Source organism: Sipha flava, unplaced genomic scaffold (genome assembly GCF_003268045.1).
Source record: "Sipha flava isolate LNK unplaced genomic scaffold, YSA_version1 35a_pilon_pilon, whole genome shotgun sequence".
Lineage (NCBI taxonomy): Eukaryota > Metazoa > Arthropoda > Insecta > Hemiptera > Aphididae > Sipha > Sipha flava.
Window position 1 is genome coordinate 1,870,977 of NW_020273058.1, and position 22,851 is coordinate 1,893,827.

The 22,851-nt window shown below is 27.1% G+C and overlaps 3 protein-coding genes across 10 annotated transcripts in view; 1 reads left to right on the top strand and 2 right to left on the bottom strand.

The window, feature by feature from the left end:
• LOC112687675 (cell division cycle protein 27 homolog) overlaps window positions 1-5,796 on the bottom strand; it is a 29,084-nt gene extending 23,288 nt beyond the window's left edge. For 2 of the 3 annotated variants that reach the window (XM_025560527.1, XM_025560528.1), the window contains exons 1-9: window positions 5,489-5,618; window positions 5,307-5,413; window positions 5,004-5,254; window positions 4,501-4,641; window positions 4,242-4,442; window positions 3,931-4,151; window positions 3,651-3,831; window positions 3,181-3,268; window positions 2,981-3,121 (exon numbers count right to left, since the gene is read on the bottom strand). In XM_025560527.1, coding sequence (XP_025416312.1) covers window positions 2,981-3,121; window positions 3,181-3,268; window positions 3,651-3,831; window positions 3,931-4,151; window positions 4,242-4,442; window positions 4,501-4,641; window positions 5,004-5,254; window positions 5,307-5,413; window positions 5,489-5,618 — 1,461 coding nt within the window. Of the gene's footprint in view, window positions 1-2,980; window positions 3,122-3,180; window positions 3,269-3,650; window positions 3,832-3,930; window positions 4,152-4,241; window positions 4,443-4,500; window positions 4,642-5,003; window positions 5,255-5,306; window positions 5,414-5,488 lie in introns of all 3 variants that reach the window. The other variant, XM_025560526.1, reaches the window with a different exon arrangement.
• Window positions 2,051-17,586, top strand: LOC112687677. 4 transcript variants are annotated; one of them, XM_025560532.1, is made up of 5 exons: window positions 2,051-2,145; window positions 15,402-15,610; window positions 15,748-15,890; window positions 16,847-17,031; window positions 17,104-17,586. In XM_025560532.1, the coding sequence occupies exons 1-5, from the start codon at window positions 2,078-2,080 to the stop codon at window positions 17,543-17,545; spliced, it is 1,047 nt and encodes a 348-aa protein (XP_025416317.1). In that variant the 5' UTR covers window positions 2,051-2,077; the 3' UTR covers window positions 17,546-17,586. The 4 variants fall into 4 exon arrangements, with proteins under 4 accessions (XP_025416317.1, XP_025416319.1, XP_025416316.1 ...); XM_025560534.1 differs by lacking the exon at window positions 2,051-2,145 and adding an exon at window positions 14,697-15,132; XM_025560533.1 differs by lacking the exon at window positions 2,051-2,145 and adding an exon at window positions 15,236-15,324.
• Window positions 11,638-13,953, bottom strand: LOC112687678. Of its 3 annotated transcripts, none has more exons than XM_025560536.1 (3): window positions 13,239-13,462; window positions 12,098-13,072; window positions 11,638-12,013 (listed from the first exon to the last, which is right to left on the bottom strand). In XM_025560536.1, the coding sequence occupies exons 2-3, from the start codon at window positions 12,681-12,683 to the stop codon at window positions 11,925-11,927; spliced, it is 675 nt and encodes a 224-aa protein (XP_025416321.1). In that variant the 5' UTR covers window positions 12,684-13,072; window positions 13,239-13,462; the 3' UTR covers window positions 11,638-11,924. The 3 variants fall into 3 exon arrangements, with proteins under 3 accessions (XP_025416321.1, XP_025416322.1, XP_025416320.1); XM_025560537.1 differs by lacking the exon at window positions 13,239-13,462 and adding an exon at window positions 13,884-13,953 and having other exon boundaries at window positions 11,653-12,013; window positions 12,098-13,010; XM_025560535.1 differs by lacking the exon at window positions 13,239-13,462 and adding an exon at window positions 13,884-13,953 and having other exon boundaries at window positions 11,653-12,013.
• Window positions 17,587-22,851: the final 5,265 nt, after the last annotated feature.

Consider the following 22,851-nt stretch of genomic DNA (forward strand, 5'->3'; position numbering starts at 1 on the left):
TTTTAGAATCTGACGAGGTAAAACTTCCATCAGATTTCTTATAAACGAGTTAATTATTTTGTAGTGGAGTGCTTACTTGGAGGCCTTCTAAAGACTACCATTATTTGTAGATAAATTCATCAGAGTTTTCAAAGGATATATTTTTGTTTTTTGATAAGACTTTTTTAAGAGAGTTGCCTAGTTTATTATATAATATTTTGTGATTGGTTTGTGAGAGCTCGAGCTCTTCTCTTTTCTCCTATGAGGATACGGATATTGGTCGGAAGCGAGTTATTTTTTGCTATATGTATATTGGTTGCTGTGTTTACAAATCAAACTGCTGTTTGGATAATATTCGTTTGGTTGTTTACAGTTAAATCTAAATCATCACTGGTTTTTAATTCAACATTTAATTGAAGATTCCAGTCGACAAGATCATGGAATTTGAATAGGTCAGTAGTGTGATGAAATAATCTTAGTGGTTCGTAATTGATTGGCGGATAGTCATTAATCGTGAAAATGACCGATTAATAATCAAAATTTAAATCCAAAATATTATCAATATTATATGATAAATTAGAAGGGTTTTTTTTTAAGAAAATATCCAGAATATCTGGTTTTTGATGGGATGATGTTGGCTAATAGGTTAGTCCTGGAGGGGCAAATATTTTGAATTTTTTTTCAAAATATTTTAAAATATTACTTATTATTTGAATATTTATTTTTTTTGGGTTGTTCACCCAACAACCCCAGCTTTGATAATTCGCATTATAATCACCGACTAAGATAAAATTATTATTTATTGTGTTAAAATAGTTTAAAAAGTTCGCACAAGTAACATTATATTTAGGAAATGAAATAAATTACTGCAACTGTTATTGGAATATTATTTAAATTAATTTAAACAGTACAAGATTGTAAAAAAAACCCTGTAGGTGGGGGGAAGAATATACCACGGTAGTCCATATCGATCATAAAAGGCGATCGAAATGGATCTGGTCCTCCTGGTAGGGGATTAACAACTTCTCCCGGACAGTAGATTTTTGACAAGGGTGTCGAAAATATATATTTCGAGGTAATCACTCACCTCAACCAGTAAAATTTGAGTTTAGGCATAGTATAACTCTTAATTTTAGGTGTTTTTAGTTTTTTCTTTCTAACAAAGATACTAAAAAATAAACGAAAAAAATTGGTAGTTAATGTTTATTGACTTTGTGGAGAACATTAGTAACATTACTTAGGTACCTCAAAAAGTTTTAGTTCGGATTTGATTAGACTGGTGGGAGTTGATGGGTGTAGATTTCTGATCACTACACGAGTTGGCTTGTTTTGCTGGAGTTGATATGAATGAAACTCCCCTTTTTCTTGCTAAAGGAAGTGTATTAGAATTGCTAGTTTGAATTTTTATTCGATCCGAGGAGCACTTACAAATAACATTTTCAACACCGAGCATCTTAATTAAACTTGTGCATAGTGTAATAAAATCTTGCACACCTTTTATAAAAATAGGTGGGGATTTTATGATATTTTCTGTTGTTATGTTCCATTTTATTAGAAGTGTTTGTGTTTTGAAAATCAACAACATGGTCAAATTGATTTAAAGCTTCAAATCGGTTTGTAGTTTCAAATAATGATTTTTTTTTTTTTAAATTGATTGAATTGGTGATTTATGTGAATTTTGAGAATCAGATGTCAAAGAGCTTGAGAGATTTCTTTTATTTTTCTGAACTACCCATGCCTTGTTTGATGCTGTGCTAATAACATTGGATTGAGATGATGTAATGGATACATTTTTGTTGATATAGGTCTGTTATCATTATTGTTTTAATTTTTGTTATTTTAATTTTCATAGCCACTCATTATGACGAGTGTAATTATATAATGTAGTTTACCCAATGTGATAATGCATGCTATAGTAAAGAGGCGCGGTAGCAACACTAAGTATAATATTAAGGCCGCCATGGCAACAGCCACAGTGAATATTTGATGAAGTTTAATCTGAAATTTAATTTATGCATTTAATGATATATTTATGCATATCATATGAGAAAACGTACATATTTGTATATAAAGTTAATGAATTGAAAAATCAATCAAAATGTTTATCACATATACATATTTTCTCCACTTATTGCAAATAATGAAATCTACATCAGTGTTACATAGGTAAATATAAAATAAAAACATAATTAATATTAAAGTAGAAAAATATTATATAACAAAATTTATTTTATAGTTTTCAATTAAATTATATATTAGAATTCATAAAGAAATATAGTATACATATTAATTAAATTTATAATATATATTTAAATTATATTGATATATTACAATAATTTTAAAATATTGTTTTATATTAATAAAACAAAAATTGTATAGTAAACAAAATCTATTAAAGATGTTCTGATAAAACAAATAATATTAAAACTACAATTAATTTCATAATTACACCTACACTTTAAATAATAGAAATTCATAACCAAGAAAAATGTACAATTATATATAATAAAAAAATTAATTCAAATATTATTCTGGTCACATTTTGAAAAAATATTCATTGAGTAGATGTTTTGGGTAAGTTTTAACTAGATCATTAAGTGATTTTTATAAAATTAAAATTATCAAGTTTGTATACCACAAATAGAAGTAAAAGAAAATGTTGACATCGAAGAATTTATTTAATACAAAATAACATTAACAATATTATTATGGGAAAAACATAAAAGATTGTAACATATGTTGCATAACATTATTCATCATTCAAAAAACATTCCAAGTTCTCATCCTCAGATTTTGAACTATTGGTCTTTTTTTTATTCTTATTTAGATTGCTTTTTTTTTCTCTTATCTAGAAATTTTATTGAAGTATTTCATTACATTTATTATAACTAAAAAAAAGTAAAATATTTACTTTTGTTATAATAATATGACATAATAATTATAAACTAAGACCTATTACTAACCATGTAGAATAGAATATTAATTAATTATTTTACTTTACCTTTTTACTACCAGTACTACTTAATCCATCAACATGCGATTTTGATTCTTCACCTTCTTCACCTTCTGGCCTTGGTCTAGTAGTATTATGAATTGAAGACCAATTATCATGGTCAGTTGATTCCATATTGTTCTTTACAATCTAAAAAATAATCAAATTACTTAAAAGTTTTTTTTTTACGTTTAACTGTTATTTTTAACCTTCAGATTAGCAGGAAGTGGAGTAAAATCATCAGGATCAACATCAGCTTGATAACCTGCTACCATCGGATTTCCACAGTCATTATCACTAATAAAAAAACATAAAAAAAAATAAACTAGGAAAAACTCAAAAAAAAAATATTTAAGGACAAGTTTTGAAACATAAGTTAGATAAGTAAATGATTAAGTTTGTATAAATATAAGATTCATTAAAATTCAATCCTTCAAAGTATAAATCCAAAACTGAATACTGTATGTAAACAAAACAATTTTTATATTTAAAGTCAGAATAAGTTTCTTGTAAAATGTTCCTTAAACTGAGAGTTAAAATCCACATCAGTTTACGACCCCCTAGGTAGAGTATTTAAACCATATAACATAATATTTTACCAATAAATAGTAAATAAATTCATAAAATTAATAAATTTCTCACAGTAAAAAATAAATGCACTTAGATTTGAATTACTTACCTTTCATCTGAATCCATTTCAGTTTCTTTTGATGATCTAACAATAATATCACCATGACCTGCATCTTCCAAGAATGAGTTATCTAATACATCATCAGGTACAAAATCATCTAAATGATTAATATTCCCTATTGAAGACAATTTTGTAACAGGTTCTTCTTTAAATGTTTCCACTTCTTTATCTAATAATAATTAATATATTAAATGAATATACTATATTTATATTATCCAAAGAATTTTAAACTTATTTCCCTAATATATATTATAAGTAAGGACCTTACTTGATTCATTTTGTACTATATAAGATTTCTTTGTAGGAAACATTTTTTGGGCAATATCTTGGGTTTTCGAATCTATTGATTTTTGATTTTGGCTTTCAACTGTAAGTTTTAATTCTTTTGCATTAGGTGATGGTTTATTTAACAACGGTAATGGCAATGTAGGAGTAGCTGATTTGTTTTCTGCATCAACTCGACGCTGTTTTGATAACCTTGATAAAAATCTAAAATTTAAATAATTAATGGATGATTATTATATTTATTTTTAGTATAACTTATAAATTAAATATTATTAGAATTTCTAAATAGCTCACATATCATAATTTGCTTCATCACTTTTTTGATAAACATCTAACTCCATTGTCATAATTTTGGTTTCTCTTCCATTAGTTTCTAAATGGTTCATTATATTTTCACGCTGAAGTTGTAAAAATGAAATACCTATCCATTTGTAAATAAGTCGTAAGCCAAATCCATTAGACATTGAAACTTCAGCATAACGAATAGGTGCACACCTAAAATATTTAAATAATTAACTTACATAATTTAATTTCAATTTCTTATAATAAATACCTTCCTAAAGTCTTCAAATAATAAATAACTTCATCTCCATTAACACTACGATGATGGTTCATATCACAATGATTTCCTAATATTAAAATTGGAATATTATCTGGAATTTTCGGTAATTCTTTATATACATAATCCAATGTCCTAAAAATAATTTAATAAATTAAAGATTGATTAAAGACAATTTAAAAAAGATGTTTAAATTAGAGATTAAGAAAATAGTTCTGTACACATAGAAGTTACATATAAGACATCGCTTCTTTAATCAAAGAATTTATGAAATTAGACTTCAAAATAAATCTTTAAAATCATACTTAAGCCAGTTAAATTTAACTGAAAAAGTAAAACTAAATTGAAAAATAGATTGATATATTTTTAAGTACTGTATTAATATTTATTTACTTAATCATTACTCATCAAATTATAATAATATGAACATAAATAATTAAGATTATTCTGTATTATAATAATTTTAATAGATAGCTAAAATAAAATAGTTTTAATACCATCTTTTAGTAATATCCAACACAAGTAATACACCATTTGTATATCTGTAAACATCAACTAGTTCGGCATCTAAAACTGGAGTATCTTCCAATGGTATAGGAGATAATTTTACTTTATTATGTTCAGTTTTTAGAACATCACATGATTTCGAGGACGACAAAGGTTGTCTTTTTCCTTTGTCAACTACATCCCATACTTCAACTTTTACTACATCTTCAGTGTTCTTATAGTTCCATTGAATATGAGCAACCTTAAATAAATAATTTATAGTAAAAGTTCACTTATATTATATATGCCCATACTTGAATTTCATTGGTCTCTTCATAATTTGCTATAAATGGTTTTCCTTGAAGCCGGCTCCATAAACAAGTTTTTCCTACATTTCTATCTCCTTTAATGACTAATTTCACTGAAAAAATGGTAACACATTACAAGTTACTTTTAGTAAAATTAAATTACAGTTCAAATAAAATATGAATAATACAGTTGTATTGAATTCCTTTAGAAAAAGATCGCTGTAAATCCTGAGATAACACTTTTGGATGAGTAGTAGTTGTAATAGTAGTATCTTTGTCTGAAGTTTTGTTTGTTAAACGTTTTAGTGTAGAAAACATAATAATTTGACTTATGACAAATATTAAGAACTTAAATTTTTTATACTTAATAATTTAATAAACATTTTCCATAATAAAAAAACCTTATTTATAGTAACTAAGGATAAACCAATTAATCTTGAGTGACTTTAAAAATATTATATTTAATAAATATATTAAGGCAGATTTATAGTAAAAAGCTAACCATAATACTTAATGTTTACATTTTTGCTCGTGGCAAAACTTTGAAATATGATAAGGAATAATATGATAAGACTGAATAATACAAACATGTGATGCTTACATCGGGGGGGGGGGGGGATCTGCCACCACAGGTTATTTTAAACTTTAATTTTCTAGGACTCTAGTCCCTGTAACTATTAAATCCTAGTAATGCTCATGAATTTAGTATTCATTATTATAGCTAGATTTCCTTACATTTTAATAATATAATAAAATCTACAACTTATACTTCTTAGCTCAAACAAGGGCGTATTTGAGGGCATTCCCCCTCATGGCTCGTATTTTTTTTGAATATAATACATTGATTTATTTAAAAAATGTAATGTATAAATATTTAGGAATATAAATTACTAGTCTATTATTATAGTATGATAATAAATTCAATAATATTGGAATTTGATCACGAGTATCAATTTTTTGTTTATCTTCATATTTCAGAGTTGGGCGTTATTCGAATAAAATTTTATTTAGATGATTATTTAGATAACATTTTATTCGAATAAATTATTATTCGACTAATTTTCAAACACATTATCGCGGACTTGCGCATAGAAGAACTAACGCGGCAAATACGACACAAGTAATCATAAGATAATCTACATTTGATAAAATCACGTCTTCGATGTTTAGATATCATAAATTCAAACAGATAATTTTTATAGCTACATGCCCATATCTATCTAGTATCTTTATAATTTTGTGTAGAGCTCTATATATTTGAACTTATAAATATGAAATACAACATTGAACATACATAGTTAGTACATAGTACCAAAATATCTGAGACTATATAATATAGTACAGAAACTGGACTAAACTAGATATAATAATAACATCTTCAATATTGATAATTAATTACTATTAAGGTACATAATAAATACATGTAGACAAACTAGAAGAATTATAATCATTATTTCATGATACATATTTAGTAATTAGTACTAACTACTACTATATATACTAGGATAGGATAATTATGTTTAAAAATTATTCAAATAATATTATGATCACAAATTATTCGAATACATTTTTATTCGATTAATATTGTTTCTAAATTAGTCAAATAAATTTTTATTCGAATAATATTGTTTCTAAATTAGTCGAATAATTTTTTATTGGAAGAATTGTAAATTAATCATTAGAATAATTTTTTATCCGATTACTTATTTATTCGAATAATTATCTAGATAAAATTTTGCCCAACTCTGTCATATATCATAACATTTTTGGTTGTGGAACGAATAGTGATATTATCTTCTACGAATATTGCTACGGTTATAGACATTTACAACCATAGCCAGTGGCGTAAATAGGTTTTCATTTCGGAGGGGGCTGATTATGTATTTGATTTTTGGGTGGAAAGGAAGGAGGAAGCACACTATTACGAAAAAAATTACATTAATACTATAAGACTTCTTGACAGTCTTTACACCATTAGAAAAATAAGAAACTCAATTTTTTTAATGATTTATTATTTTTTAAAAGTATAAAAACTTCATTGTAATAAACAAATTTTTTATTAGAGTCACTCAAAATTCCCCACATATTTGCTTAAAAGAATAAACATATTTTATAAATATACAATTTTAAATTATCGTATAAGCAACATTCTCAGTGTCGCGACAAATTTTCGTAAACCCCCAGCATTAAGTCATATCCATGTTAAAAATAACAATCTTTAACAATGGTGTTTTTCATTTCGGAGGGGGCCCGGGCCCCCTCCCCCCCCATAAATACGCCCCTGACCATAGCCGAGGTATTTATCAAATAATATAAAGTAATTTAAAATAACACTTTTTTTACAATATATTTACTGGTTAGTCATTTTTTGGTTCATTTATGCATATTGTATTTTTTTGTATTTAATAGAGCTATATGAGTCCTTAATAATTTTACTCGCCTATTTTTTTTTTTTTTTACAACGCAATATCTAGTACTTTTTGTTGTGCATAGGTATTTAGTCTTTTTTTGTGCACAAATGTATGCATATTTGTGTATTTTATAGAGCTAGAAGTCCCTAACCCAAATAATAATCATAATAACTGACAATATTTGTTTCCATATCCTTTTACTTGCAAATATTGACCAAAAATATAATTTTGAAAATTGAAAACATGGTTACGATCAATAGGCCAGCATAGACTAACAGGTTTGGCTTTGCTGCGTGTGCATAAAAATATTATTGTATCCATTGATGAAACAATAAACAAATTTACCAAAACTAAAACAAGAAATTTGGAATTTGTTATTTGACTACTTACCAACCTTATGTTTTCTACTTAGATAGTTGTTAAATTAAGTAACCTATCTTAATTGTTTTTTAAAGTTTTTAAAAAATAATTAATAGATAGTATTACTACTATGATAATTTGTTAGATTCAGACTGAAGGTACAAGTTTAATATAAGAACTATTTGTGTTGTTATTATTAATACTTAATGTATATGCAGTAGATTTTAAATAGGTACGAGGAGATGGGATTAGGCAGAGGAGGCGCCCGTCTTAGGGCCTCACTCATTTCAGAGGCCCTGTGAAAACGGAAAACTATTTTTTTTTATATAATAATACCTGTATTTTATTTACAAATTTACAGGATAAAATTCGTTATGAAATATAATATATATTAAATTGTAGGTGTTATATGCAGTAATAATAAAATTATTTTGAAAAAAAATAGAAATAATATAATAATTCATTCATTTTTCTTGCAAATACAAAAATTTAATAAACATGATTTTATTTATTAATATTAGTTGGTTATTATTAAAGCTATTTATTTTAATTATTGGATTGTAATTTTAAAGTTGTATGTAAAAAATGATTTTGTAGGGCCCAACATTTTAATTGCCTAGGGGCTCACAAATGTTTAATTCGGCAGTGTTTAAATATATTTATTAAATAAATATTTAATTCAATTTGGCACTTGTATTTTTATTTATTCACTCAAATGAGCAACAGGAACATAAGCTGTAGGTAATGAACCAGTGGCGTACCCAGGATTTTTTTAGGGGGGAATCAACATTTTTATTTCATCTGGTTTGTAATTATAATTATAGTTTAATTTAATACCAACAAATTACTGTTAATAACTATAGTAATAGTCACAATAGTTATACATATATCACACATATTCTGCACAAAGGTTTACTATAATAGGTAGGTACTATAATTTGAAATCAATTTTTATTTGGTAGTAAAATGTTATAAAAAAATACATTATTTAATTAACAATAATAAATAATATTAAAAAAGCAGTATTAACTAAATATGGTTTATACATTATTGGTATATTATATAATCTATAAACTTTGTATATTGAAAATAATGGGAAATTAAATTACACTACCTATATACTATTTACTATTAAACCATTGAGTATGTATTAATTTCAATGTTTCTCTTCGTCACCTTTGGTTGTGGACCATGTGGCACATGCATATGTCAGTACTGGTGTTATGTATCTTATATAAAGTTTTTCTTTGACTTTTTTTGATAGCGTTTTTGATTTAAAGAGAGTCTCCATTGCGAAATAACATCGATTTGCTTTATTCATTCTCACATTTACTTTTTCATGCATAATATTTTTGTTGTTAAGAGTTACTCCTAGGTACTTAAATTCATTAACTTGTTTGAATTCATTATTTCTTACTTTAAGGTTGGAGCTATCTTCTGGCCCTCTTGTTACTACCATATATTTTGTCTTTTCTGCATTTACTGCTAGACCCATAATTTTACTTGCCTTTATTAATTTCTTCAGATTTATTTGAAATTTCTGTTCGAGTGTTTCCAGTAATTATAATATCATCTGTGTACACAAGTAGCATTCTTCCATCAGGTGACCAGGCTTCTCTGTTTGACATCTCTCAGACTACACTTTCTAATGCCACGTTAAAAAGTATGGGTAACCCTTGTCGTAGTCCACTTTTAATTTTAAAAGCCATAGATAGTTCATTCCCAAATTTTATTCTGCTATACGTTTTACTGTTGCATAATTTTACCATTTTGATAATTTTCATAGGAATGCCAAATGCCCTGAGCGCCTCCCATGGCCTTCCCCAGTCTACACTATCATAATCCTGTTTATAATCCACGAAAACTATATGCAAGTCCTTTGTGTATTCATAGTGTTTTTCCATTAGTTGTTTCACTACAAATATATGGTCTGTTGTTGATCTTCCTTTCCTGAATCCACATTGATATTCTCCCACGGCTTCTTCAGCGTATTTTTCTAATCTTTTTAATATTATTAATGATAGTACCTTGTATCCTGTATTTAATAGGGTTATCCCCCTGTAGTTTTTTATTTTTCTTCGGTCTCCTTTTTTGAATATTGGGCAGATAAGTGTTTCATTCCAACTCTCTGGAAGCCTTTCTTCTTCCCATATTTGTAGAATTGCTGAATGAAATTCCCTTTCTACTTCTAGACCTCCTATCCTCCAAAATGCTGAGTTAATCCTGTTAATCCTCACCTGATGCCTTATTATTTTTCAGAGTGTGTATTGCAGTTTTTGTTTCATCTAAACTAGGGGCTAGAACTTCCTGGTCTACTGTATAATAAGCTCTAGTTTCTTGGTCATTACTGTCATTATCCGGCATTTTATTTAATGATTCTCTGAAATATTCTCTGAACTCGTTAGCTATCATTTCTGGACCAGATATCAGTGCACCATTATCATCTACTAGGGATAATATATGCGGAAAAAAAGCCAGATTTAATTGCCTTGCACCTCTTAAAAGATTCTCTTGGATTGTATTTATACCTTTCGATATCTTCGATCCTTGCTTTTTCTGACATTCTTTTTTCTTTTCTTATAACTAATATATTAGTTTTGTCACTTCTTTCCTTTTAATCTCGAATTCTCTTATGTTTTCAGGTGTAGGTAACTGGATTGTTTTAATCCTAGCATTATTACGTTTTATTCCTTTCCTACAGCGTTCGTTGAATCATTTATTTATTTCTGGCTTTTGTTTGAAAATTTATATAATGTATATTTAATAAACTAAATTATTTCACTATAATCTTGTTAATTAATTTATGTTTTTTATTTAAAAATAATATCGTGCCTAATTTCTACACTAGAGTGGAGCTTTTTTACATTTAGATAATATTTTAGGAACATATTATTTTAGATTACATATTTAACTTTTACCTTTAACATTTTAGTCATATTATATCAAGGTATAGTTTAAATAATAGATAGCAGTAAGGCGGAGAAATTATTTTTATTTTAAAAAGGGGCCTTTGGTGCCATACTTTATCAAAGGCCTGAGCCATATCTAAAAAAACACCTAAGCATATTAATTTTTTTCTAATGAGTACCTATAATATTTTTTCAACTAATTGGTAGACTTGGTGAATGGTACTGTGATTCATGTGGAAACCGAATTGGTAATTTGGAGTATTTGACTCAATGACTGAAATATGACGTTTCAAAATAAATTAGTGAATTCGGAAAAAATAAGCATTTCCTGCAGGTGTTTAGTGGAGATAAGGAAGTAAGATTAAGTTAGGTTTATGAGTAAAATATTTAAATTACAAATTAAAATGTTTAACTTCTATTCCATATTGTGATACCACAAAAAAAGTATTATACAACCAACTATCGAGAAATCGTAGAGCAAGGTTATTATGTTTTAAAGTTGATCGGAACGTTACAAAACGTTCCATATCGTCATGCTATTATTGTTAGCTACGAATAATATTAATTCAGTTATGAATTTCATACCAATCAGCTGTTTCGCGTGATCAAGATAAACCATTTTTTTCCTACGTAAAATTTGTTTTATTTGTTGAAGATTATATTTAAATTATAATAATATTGTAAATATTTATAACGATAAAGATAATTGTAATTTCCTAGGATTAGATTTTGAAAACATATCTAACACTTCTTCAGGTTTTACATCAATTTGTTTATGGATATTAAGCAAAGCTAACCCGTTTAAACGGTTTTCCCCCATTGTTGTTCTCAAGTATGTTTTTATACGTTTTAGCATTGAGAAAGACCTCTCACTTGTCGATGTTGTTACTGGTAATATTGCTAAAATTAGTAAAAGTTGACGAATGTTTGGAAAATACCCATCTTCAGTTTCTTTGAATGCGTCTATTGCTGTATTTATTTTTTCCTTTTTTACTGGTGGTTGAGTCCAATGCAGCTGCCACAATGCAATCACCTGTAAATAATTGTAATAATGCATTTATAATTTATTTCAAAAATGTAATACCTAGTGATTTATTATAATAATTATTGTTTTTACCTTTTAATTCGTCTATGGATCCAGGCAAATCTGCTTCATAAAAAGTGGCACCTTCTATAATATGTTCTTCAGATTTATTATGTAAACAATAAGGTATCAGTTGTTGGATTTTAAATAATATTGGATTTTGGTTGTCAAAAAACATGAATTGAATAGATGTTATGAAATTGTCCAAAACTGTGAAGTATACCGTAATTTTAAAATATTCTTCAGGACTTGAAGTAATGTTGTTTGATCGATTTATTTGTTGTTTGCATATTCGTGGTGTTTTAACTTCAATATTTAAATTTTCGGCTTTTGATACGGCTCGATTAAAAATGTTGTTAAATGTTACATTTTGTCTTTTGTTTTTAAGAACATCTAATACAGTCTGTATGATTTCAATACATTTAGTCAAATCCAAACCAGGGTCTTGTAATTTACGTGATATTGGCAAAGTCAAAGACAATATTTCTACTGCTACTTCTAAGGCCAAAATAAATTCAAAAGTCAATATTGAATGAAGAAGTCCGTTACATTTGGAAAGTATATTTCCATCCGTATTAACTGTCATGTCTTCCAAAAATTGTACAATAGGTATAAGCATATCGGAAAACCGAATAATCACCTCGTGGGATTCTACCCATCTAGTTTCACACAACTTTACTAGCAAAACTGATTTAGATGAAGGCAAAATTTCATTTATTTTTTTTTTAAATAAATCAACTCTTTTGGGAGAATCACGCACAAAGTTAGATACTTCTTTGACTGTAGAAAATAATTTTTTTATAGATAATACATTACATGCTTTTATTAAAGTTAGATTTAGGCGGTGCGATGCACAATGAGTGTATGTTGCCTTTGGTTACAAATTTAAGATTCTAGCTTAAACTCCGCGGTATTTACCAGACATATTTGCTCCACCATCATATCCCTGCCCTAGTAAAAATTCCAAACTTAAACCAATTTCTTTTAATTTTTGGACGATTGTATTTGCTAAATTTTCACCAGTACATTCATTAACCGGAAAAAAGCAAATAAAATTTTCTTTTATCAAGCATGATTTTAAATCAACATATCTAATCGATAAACTTATTTGCTCAATGTGTGATAAATCAGAAGTTTCATCACATAAAATTGAAAAAAATTTACATTCATTCACCTCTTTTATTAATTTGTCTGTGATAATCAAGCCACATATATCGATCAAATTATTTTGAATAGTTTTACTAACAAATGTTGCATTTTTTTGAAGCCGATTCTAAGTGATTGCGAAGATCTACATCGCCCGCGTCTATTCTGAACATCAACAATTCTTTGAATATTCCAATATTAAAATTATTTTTTGCTTGGTCATTTGAAATCAGATTTGATAAATTAACATCGTCTCTATGCCCCCTTATAGATATATTATGACGACCACAGAAAATAATTGGTTTAATTATAGGAATTAACTTCTTTTTATTTTGTTTGACAGTTTCATTTAGTTGGTCATCAAGTTGATTTCTATTGTTTTTGGTTTGCCTTTAAAACATTTTATAAATTCTAAAGATCGCACAATTGCTGTTTTATGATATTCTCTTTCCATATGTATCTTAAAATCGTGTAAAGCATCTTTGTATTTTATCATAGGAATTTCTTTTAAAACCCCAAGCCTTTGTCCTCCAATCCCACCAAACTTTGGTCCAAAAAGTACACATACTTTACAAAACGCTTCTTCTCTATTACGACTAGAAGCTAATCAGTTGTGCTTATTTAGCCATTCAATTTGAAAGCTTCTTTTATGACCTTTTTTATTCATACTTACAGGGAAAATATAATTTTGTTTAGGTGACCACGTTTCTTTTAAATATTTGTAGAGCATATTTGGATCGTTTCGAATTTTTAGATTTGTATTTTCTTCAATAGCAAATGCGATATCATATTGACTGTTAGAATCGACTTCACACGAATCAGAAAATGTAGCTGGCTCTGACTCTGTTGGTAACACGCTTACATTTTCTATACCTTCACTTGGAGATGGATTATTTTCGTCACTTGTTTTCAACTTTTTAAAAAAAAAGTTTATTTCACTTTGTCGTTTTTGTGACATTTTAAAACAGAATAATTGAATACGAAACTACAAACGAAAACACTACGGACAACAGCAGTACAGGCGAGTACAGCACGAAATACGAATTACACACGAGTGACACGACGACTGTAAAATTACTAACATTTTAAAACGATAATAGCAATATAGAAATGGATTAGTGAGAATCGTCTTACAAATAAAATAAGATAAGATGGAGATGGCCAGTAGGAACGATACATGGCAAAAATAGCCGGTCTGCCGTCTGCGTTAAGGCGAAATGCCTTTATACCCGCATAATAAACGTAATAGTAATATGTTTGGGAAAATTTCTTATATAATGATAATATAATAATAATATAAAATATATGTAATAATAATATTTCTTAATTTATAATATAATGTGTTTGAGCGAAACAATATAAAAGATAAAATTATAAAAATAATAAAAAATAATAAAACCTAACTTATACCAATGGGGTGGGGGGGCCGAGGCCCCCCTTAAATCCGCCACTGAATACTCACAAATGAAATGATACGTTGCCTGTATTATCTTTAGAGGATAGATGACAAACAATGCAAGTACGAACCATAGCTTGAAGACAAATGATAATTCGTACAGAATCGGGAATACTTCAATTTGTAAAAATGTTAAATAATTTTAAAATAAAATGCGTTAACAATAAAAATATTTGTTATCATCATAGATATCTTCTATTATCATTATGAAATAAAACCCCTTGCTAAAGTGAGTGCACTATATAAAAGCAGTCTATCTCTCATCCACATTCCGGACCGCGACCCCTTGTATTGTTAATATATGATTGGCCTATCCATTCTTCTATTATCTATGGATCCGACCCATAGAGTAATATTACTCTATGATCCGACCTTATCTTTTAAGACCGTGCTCTATGGTATGATTAGCAAAATTCATAGATAATAGAAGTCCATTATCTATGGAAAAATGATTTATTTAAAAAAAGTAATTATCAACATTTCAAACTATGAAAGATCTGAATTTGAATTTCAATAATTTAATTTTTTTTATAACTTGAATTATTGTATACTTTTATTTAAACTGTGATACTATCTCGTGATTTTGATTTTATGATAAAAAGTACTATTTTAAGATTTTTATAATATTTATGTTATTATGAGTTCTACATCATCAATAGTCAGTGTAAAAGAAAAGATTCGTTATGATATAAATGTTCACCGTGAGCAAAATAAACAAATTCTTTTGAATTCTAGACGTGGAGTAATAGTATATGAAGAAGATATAGATAATGTATTTACTATTGAAGACATGAAAAACTTAGCTTTAGAAATTAAACACAGAAGAAAAGTTACTATCAAACATTTAAAAGTTTTAAAACATGCTTTGCTGAATGGTCAAGAATTTATTTTATCATTTTATCAAATTCAAGGGGCTGTTGATTCTTTACTTCATTTTATGTCAAGTAAATTTTTACCATATCACTATAAAATAAGACATATTTAATATGTTCCATTTAATAATTTATCTTATTAAAATATTTCTGCTTATTCAATTTGAATAATGATTTATTATACATACCTTTATTTTTTTTCATTTTAGGTAAAAACGAAGGTGTACAATTAGCTGCTATTGAATGTATTTGTAATATGGCATTGGGTGATAAAAAAACATGTATCAAATTAACAAAAATAATAACTCCATACTTGATGATTTATATTAATAGTTGGAATTTTAACTTATCAGTAAGTTTTTAACTATTTTATATTAAATACTTTCACATTTAGGTAACTCTTTATTCTATTTTTGCTATTCAATTTTTTTTTTAATAAATTTATCTAGATGTATTATATATATGTGTAAATTATCTTGAAAAATTAATTTTATGGTGGTACCGAAAATTGTCAATCAATTATTAATTGCCTGAATTATAATATATTCTTAATCCAAATATTGCAATTAATATAAATTCCCAAACAAGAGCATAACATTATAGAAAGTTAAAATAGGTTTTTATATACTTATATAACATACAAGGTCGGATTAAGCACCTATTGAACCCTGGGGCTGAAATTTTAAATGGGCCCTTTTGACAAAACATGTTTTACAAAGCTGCTCGCTACGCTCGCAAAACGATACATTTTTTTAACTATTTCACAAATTGTCAATTGCATTATAAAATTATAAAATTAAAAGGTATATAAAATTTATGTCTATAAAACTACTAATTTTAGTATGATAAAAAATGTGTATCGGCTTAAAATTGTTTAGGCCCTTTTCACTTGGGTACTCTAGAGGGCCCGGGGCTACTGCCCTGGCTAGACCCCCCTTATAATCCAGCCTTGATGATATATTATAGTCGGGGTTTGCTGTGATTTATCTCAGAAAATCCGCAGCCATGTAATGTTTGTGGTAGTTATTATAATGACTGGATTAATATTTTAAATACTGTACAAAGAAATATCATATATGGAAATATATAATGGATTAATATAGTATTTGTTATAATAAATGTAATTAATATACAATTAAAAGAATTCATGATTAAGTTATCTTCTAGGAAAGTACTACTCCTAGGATTATAGTGTTGATACTTAAGCGTTAGTTGTTATATTAATGTTTAAAGTTATATTTTTGCTGTACTTTATATATATATATATATTTTATAATTATTTATAAAGAATTTTTTTATTATTTTTAGTGCATGTCTATTTGGACTCTTGGCAATTTGTGTGACTCTAATGAGGAGTCTTGTAAACTGCTTCAAAATCAAAATTTCTTTTGTACCTTAATCGAATCCTTAAAAAATTCAACTTGTGATGAAGTCATTTTAAATACCTTTTATGCCTTAAAACTTTTTCTTAAGACTTATATTTACCAATTAGAGTAAGTTAAAAATTATTTAATGATTTATAAAAAAATGTGTATATATATAACCAATTCAATTTTTGTCATTAGGATTGAAGAACTCAATAAATTACTTCTTGTATGTTTTGAACGCTTAAATTTTTGGAAAGAATCATTTTGGATTGTGTACCAAATTTCTTGTCGTCATGACTGTGATTTATTAAATGCAAATTTAATAAAACAGTTATTTTTCAGTGTTCAAGATGAAGATATTATTGATATAAAATGTTTAGTAGCTATTTTAAGAACAATTGGCAATATTGTAGCTAAAGATAATAGTAGTTATTCAGCTAATGAAATTATAATTGGATTGAAAAACAGTGGACCTTTTATAAGAAATATATTAATAAAAAATAGACAGATAAACTTAAATGATGAATGTGCTTGGGTTTTAGGCAATGTTTTCAATGTATTGCAAATTACTGAGCTTCATAATAATAATTATATAACCGCAGAAGACTTTAATGAAATCTGTAATTACCTTTTTGTTTAAATTGCATTTTAAGAACAATTAATATATTGACTAACTGTATATTGTTGAATTATATATTGTTTTAAATTTTATTATTTATTATTAAATTCATTTGTAAATATTTCAATGCAATAATAAAACATCACATTAATAAATAATTCTGAATAATATTTTGTGTTGATTATATATATACTAGCTGACCTGACAAACGTTGTTTTGTCATATAAATTATTTCTAGAGAATATTTTGCTAGAAAAAAATAACTAATTTCATTTAAGTGTGTAAGGATGTGGTATATGTATAAGTGGAAGAGGTATGGAGTGCTGTGAATGGTGACAAAATATAAAAATGAAAAAAATCAAACATTTATTTTTTTAATAATTTATTAAAACAGATCCTTTAAAATTATATATATCGCTAATTATGACAATATTAGTAAAAAGTTTTTACTAATATTGTCATAATTTTTACTAAAAACCGATATCAATCCCTTAATGCAACAGAGTGTACTATATTTTTGTTATCCCATCTTTCGCCAACACAAACAAACTGGATGGTTCGAGAGCACGCTACGTAAAATTGTCCGTGTGAAAAATATGATGTGCTCAAATCTAAGCCACAGACACAGACATTTTTATGGTTTAATTAAATTTAATTTGATTCCCCAGCCAGCAGAAACTGTACATAGGTCAGTTCACGACACAAGGTCCCTGGGTACTTGTGCGTTATAGCGCCTACCGCCGATTTGTCGCGACTACCTTGATTTCGAACGCATTATTATACGCAACATATTTTTAATAGGTTTATAACAATACAAAACTACCCAAAGCTAAAAGTCAATGTAGTTGGCAAGCTCCACAGATCTAGGGGGGGTTCAGGGGGTCAGCTGACCCACAGTTAATATTTGTTGACAAAATTGGCCTCTTGGAAATTTTTTTCTCTTTTTAGACCTTGATTTGGACAGTTGGCCCATCGGAGTTACTTGAAAAATTAATGTCATGTACCTATATTCAAAATTTTAAATTTTTCAATTCATAATTTATATTTTAAATTATATCATTTTAGTAGAAAGTTAAGTAATATTTTATTTCGTACGTTTGTTGCTCTGATAAAATTAGATTATATTTATTAATCATAAATAAGTCATTATCAGTGCTATCATTAATTCTAAAATGTAGTATAAATATACACTTTTATGAGCATATAGTGTTTTTTTTTTTTTTACAAGGTATTCATTTATAATTCTGTTTCATCCCTAATAAATAGCCTCTTAAAATGGCTTGACCCACAGTTCCCCGACTCTGGATCCGCTCCTGCACAGATCCATTGCCAAATAATCGTAACTGTACAACAAGTTATTGCTACTATAACGTGATTGTGACTAAATGTCTACAAAAGTCCTAAAAGTTAATAGCTAGTCTATAAAATTGCGATAAGTGCGATTGTAACGACACTGGAAAAAATAGAATTAGAAATAGAATCGCGTATAAAACAGCGTTCTATAACCCATAATATGAGGTAGTCGCGATAATGCATATGTGTCGCGCGGTAGGCGCGATTGTTCGATACAGATATTAAATAGAATTGACGAGAGTAGACAACTTTGTCTTACACCCTTCCTAATTATCGCTATCTCCTTTTTGTTCGTTACTTTTTTTGTATCTGATGGGTCTTTGTATAAATTATATATTATCCTCCTATCTCTATAGTCAGCTCCAATTCCTTCTAAAGTTTAGAATAGTTTTTCCTACGGTAACTCAAAAGCCTTTTCAAGATCTATAAATGCTATAAAATGTATCTTTACTAAATTCTATTTGTTTTTATATCAATATTTTCAAGCTCAAGATTGTATCTTTGGTACCTATGTTCATCTGAATCCGAATTGATTATCGCTTAACTCTTTTCTACTATGTTCTTAATTCGAGGCCAGTATCCAGTTTCCATCCATATCTTTTAATATGCTGTTATGTTTCGTTTTCCCTCAGAAAATTTTTTAATTATATTATACGCTTAATCCATCCTATGTTTCCTTAGCAATTGTTCCACTTCTTGGCACTTTTCTTCTAACCATTTCTCTCTTGCAAACTTCGCAGAATAAAGGCAATTCGTGCAAAAAAAAAAAGTTTATGATAATTAATATATTACATTATACTTCGAATACGTAGATAAACATAGATAGGTAATTGTTATTTATTTATTGTGCAATCGATAATAAATTACAGTATTAGGTCAATAAACAATGAATACGAACATTCGAAAATGGTAGCTGAAATAATAATCACAAATAGTATATGTCTTCAAATATAATACTAAAATAAATTAAAAATATCAAATGCCTAAAAGTAATCCAAAAAGAATCAAAAGTACTTTTTAAATTGTGTTATATACAGACATTTATAAAATAAACATTTGGTGAAAATTTAATTTAAATACGGTTATTTTTTAAATTAAACAAAATGAGAAAATCAATCGATGAGAAATTTCAAATTATTAGTTTACGGATCAAATTTGTGATGTTTATAAGCACTTGAATTATTCGGTTTTCTAAAAGTGTAAATACATTTTATTTTTTGTAAAATATTAGAAGAATATGCATAAAATCTAATTCAAATCTATATTTTCTCTTGTATCGTGTAATCGGTGAAATAGAAATATTTTAAAGATAGTTATTGTCGAATCAATATATAACCGAAATAATGTCGATTGTCATTGTTGTACTTTAATTACCAAAAAGATTAAAATATTTGATAAATTTGTATTAACAATTTTGTACAGAAAATAATTATGCATGGTATTTCTCTGCTAAAATTGCTTGGCAAAATTATTCGATGAAAATGCGAATTAATGTTCTGTTTTGGCATAGAAATATTTAAAAATTGTTTCACATTGGCAATTATTAAAATATTTATTCGATTTTGCAATGAGTAGTCTATTTCGTTTTTACATTTATATTGATTATATGGCTAGTTTCCAATCATTTTTATTTTTATAATGATATTTTTTTTTCTTGTATTGAGAATTTAACTATGCATAATGCATTTTTTAACTATGAGCGATAAATTAATCCAACATTTTATCGAAATTAGGTAATTGTATATTAAATCGAAAAATTAGGCAAACAAACTTACTTTGAAAATTGTTTCTTGACATGGTTTTATGAGAGTTAAATTTATTCATTAATAGTTATAATAAATTAACGACATAGATTTATATGGATAACAAATCTTATGTATTTTGACGAATAAATAAAAGAGAATAGCAGACTTAGCAATGTATAAAGGTCGCAAATAATAACGCACTTCTTTCTGGTACGTCAAATGTACCTTAACTATAGACATAGTTGAAACGTTCCCCTCGTAAGGCCAGCGGTATCAGTCGCCATAGGATCTGATTGTAAATCTTAAGTCGTTAACAGTAACAGTCCTTTGTTGAAGATAGGATATGCCATAAGTTTATTTAACAGATGGCGAAAGTGGCGACGCGAAGCGGGTTTTATCGAAGCACTATTAGATGGTTAAGTAGTGTTTTTGTCAGAAAAGTTTGATACATAATTTGCGCATTTGACATAAAATATTATTATTATTAATTATTTTGTTAGAATTCGTTAATTTAATATATTTGCTCTAATTCACAAAACTTCGTACCACCACTGACTTTTAATATCGTTTCTATCTTTTTATAAGTCTCTAGACATAGGCATTAACTGAGGAGGCATTGTCCCTCTCCTAGAATAAATTAGGAGGGGCAATACCCTTTCTGATATTTAACATACCTTGTTTTAAAATAAGTACAAAACAGCTGGTTATAGCTATTACTGAAGCGTGGATTTATATGCATTAAAAACCAATCAAATATGCACTTGAAATTTAGCAAAAAATATTTAATTTTTGAATATTTAATTAAAATAATACATAAAATAACAACATTTAAAATTATGGAACTGTAAATACTTTTTTTTTCTTCTATTATTTAAAGGAATATACTAACTAAAATCATTTTGTAGGTAGTTTTTATCTATAAGGAAAAAAGAAATCAATTAATATCAAAAATATATCCAAAATAAAATTTTCTTTCCTAAATGCATATTGCAATGTATGACAATAATTTTAGTTATATTTTCTAAAACCATTGATTGGCGTGTGTCAGTCAACAAATTTTTATACCTTGAAAATTATTTTTTCGCATCTGCAAAAGTATTAGGTGCGTGTTTGAAATATTTATATCATTTAATTTGGAAATAAAATACCGTCGGTTTGAATTGATTCACGTTCATAATTTAAAAATTTTAATATTTTAGTATGCCGTAGCCTTCATTTTTTGATAATACTTTTCTACATTTTTATTAACAGATTTACCCGTTATATTACAATACCTAGTAAATATTTCAAAAATATTAACAAAAAAAAAGCATTGAAGTATACACTAAGAGATAAAATATGTAATTAAAAACATAAAATAAAAATAAATGGGTTAATATCTAAATATGCAAAAATATGTTCTAAAATTTTGATTGTTTAAATCTTTATGTCATAAAATAAATTATTCACCCATTACTTAAAAAGTAAAAAAATTAGACCCCTTTTTCAAAGTTATTTCTTCATAATTTTTGGTGTACTTTCATGTAACGTAGGTCGGTCACTTCCCCCCCGGAATGCATTGTATACTCATTACTAATTTAATAATTATATTATTCTCTATTTTTCAAAACGATTTTAATAATTTTAATTTTTTGCCTAATAAACTTAGTTTACATTTTATTATCGCTAAATGTTTTACTAAACTTTTACACGTAGCAGATGTTTTGATATGTATAATTATAATATTAACAGAATTAATTTATTACATTTATTTTCACTTGATAAATCTGTTAATGATCTTGGTATGTTTGTTGTAAAGCTCTCAAAAATTGTTCGTCTCTTTAATCACATATCTACTTCATTTAATCTAATGCCTTTACTTGAGTCTCATTACTGTTCGTTTATTGTTAGTGATGTTCCTATCAATTTTGTTGAAAGTATACTACGCTGACGAGTGTTAGAATATGTACATTTTTAGGATTCAGACGGTATTGGTAGTGGTGGAAAAGATATGTAAATATTGACAAAAATTTAAACGTATACATCAGGCACGTAACCAGACATATTTCTATAAGGGGGCCAATATTTTTTGGCCCCTTTCTGTAGTTATGTTTATGAAATGTGCGTTCAATGTCCGTATTTGGAATTCCTAGTTTTCAATTTATTAATACACATACTATTGTCTTATCTCAAATTGTCAAATGACGAATATTTATAAAATAGAATCTCAGAATTTAATTTTTGTTATAC

Bases quoted from the DNA above. Each gene is read 5' to 3' on its own strand.
- LOC112687678 (XM_025560536.1), bottom strand. From the start codon at position 12,683: ATGCTTATACCTATTGTACAATTTTTGGAAGACATGACAGTTAATACG. The intron at 12,014-12,097 runs GTAAAAACAATA...AATTATTTACAG, and splicing joins ATCCATAGACGAATTAAAAG to GTGATTGCATTGTGGCAGCT.
- LOC112687677 (XM_025560531.1), top strand. From the start codon at position 15,304: ATGAGTTCTACATCATCAATAGTCAGTGTAAAAGAAAAGATTCGTTAT. The intron at 15,611-15,747 runs GTAAATTTTTAC...TTTTCATTTTAG, and splicing joins TTTACTTCATTTTATGTCAA to GTAAAAACGAAGGTGTACAA. The intron at 17,032-17,103 runs GTAAGTTAAAAA...TTTTGTCATTAG, and splicing joins ACTTATATTTACCAATTAGA to GATTGAAGAACTCAATAAAT.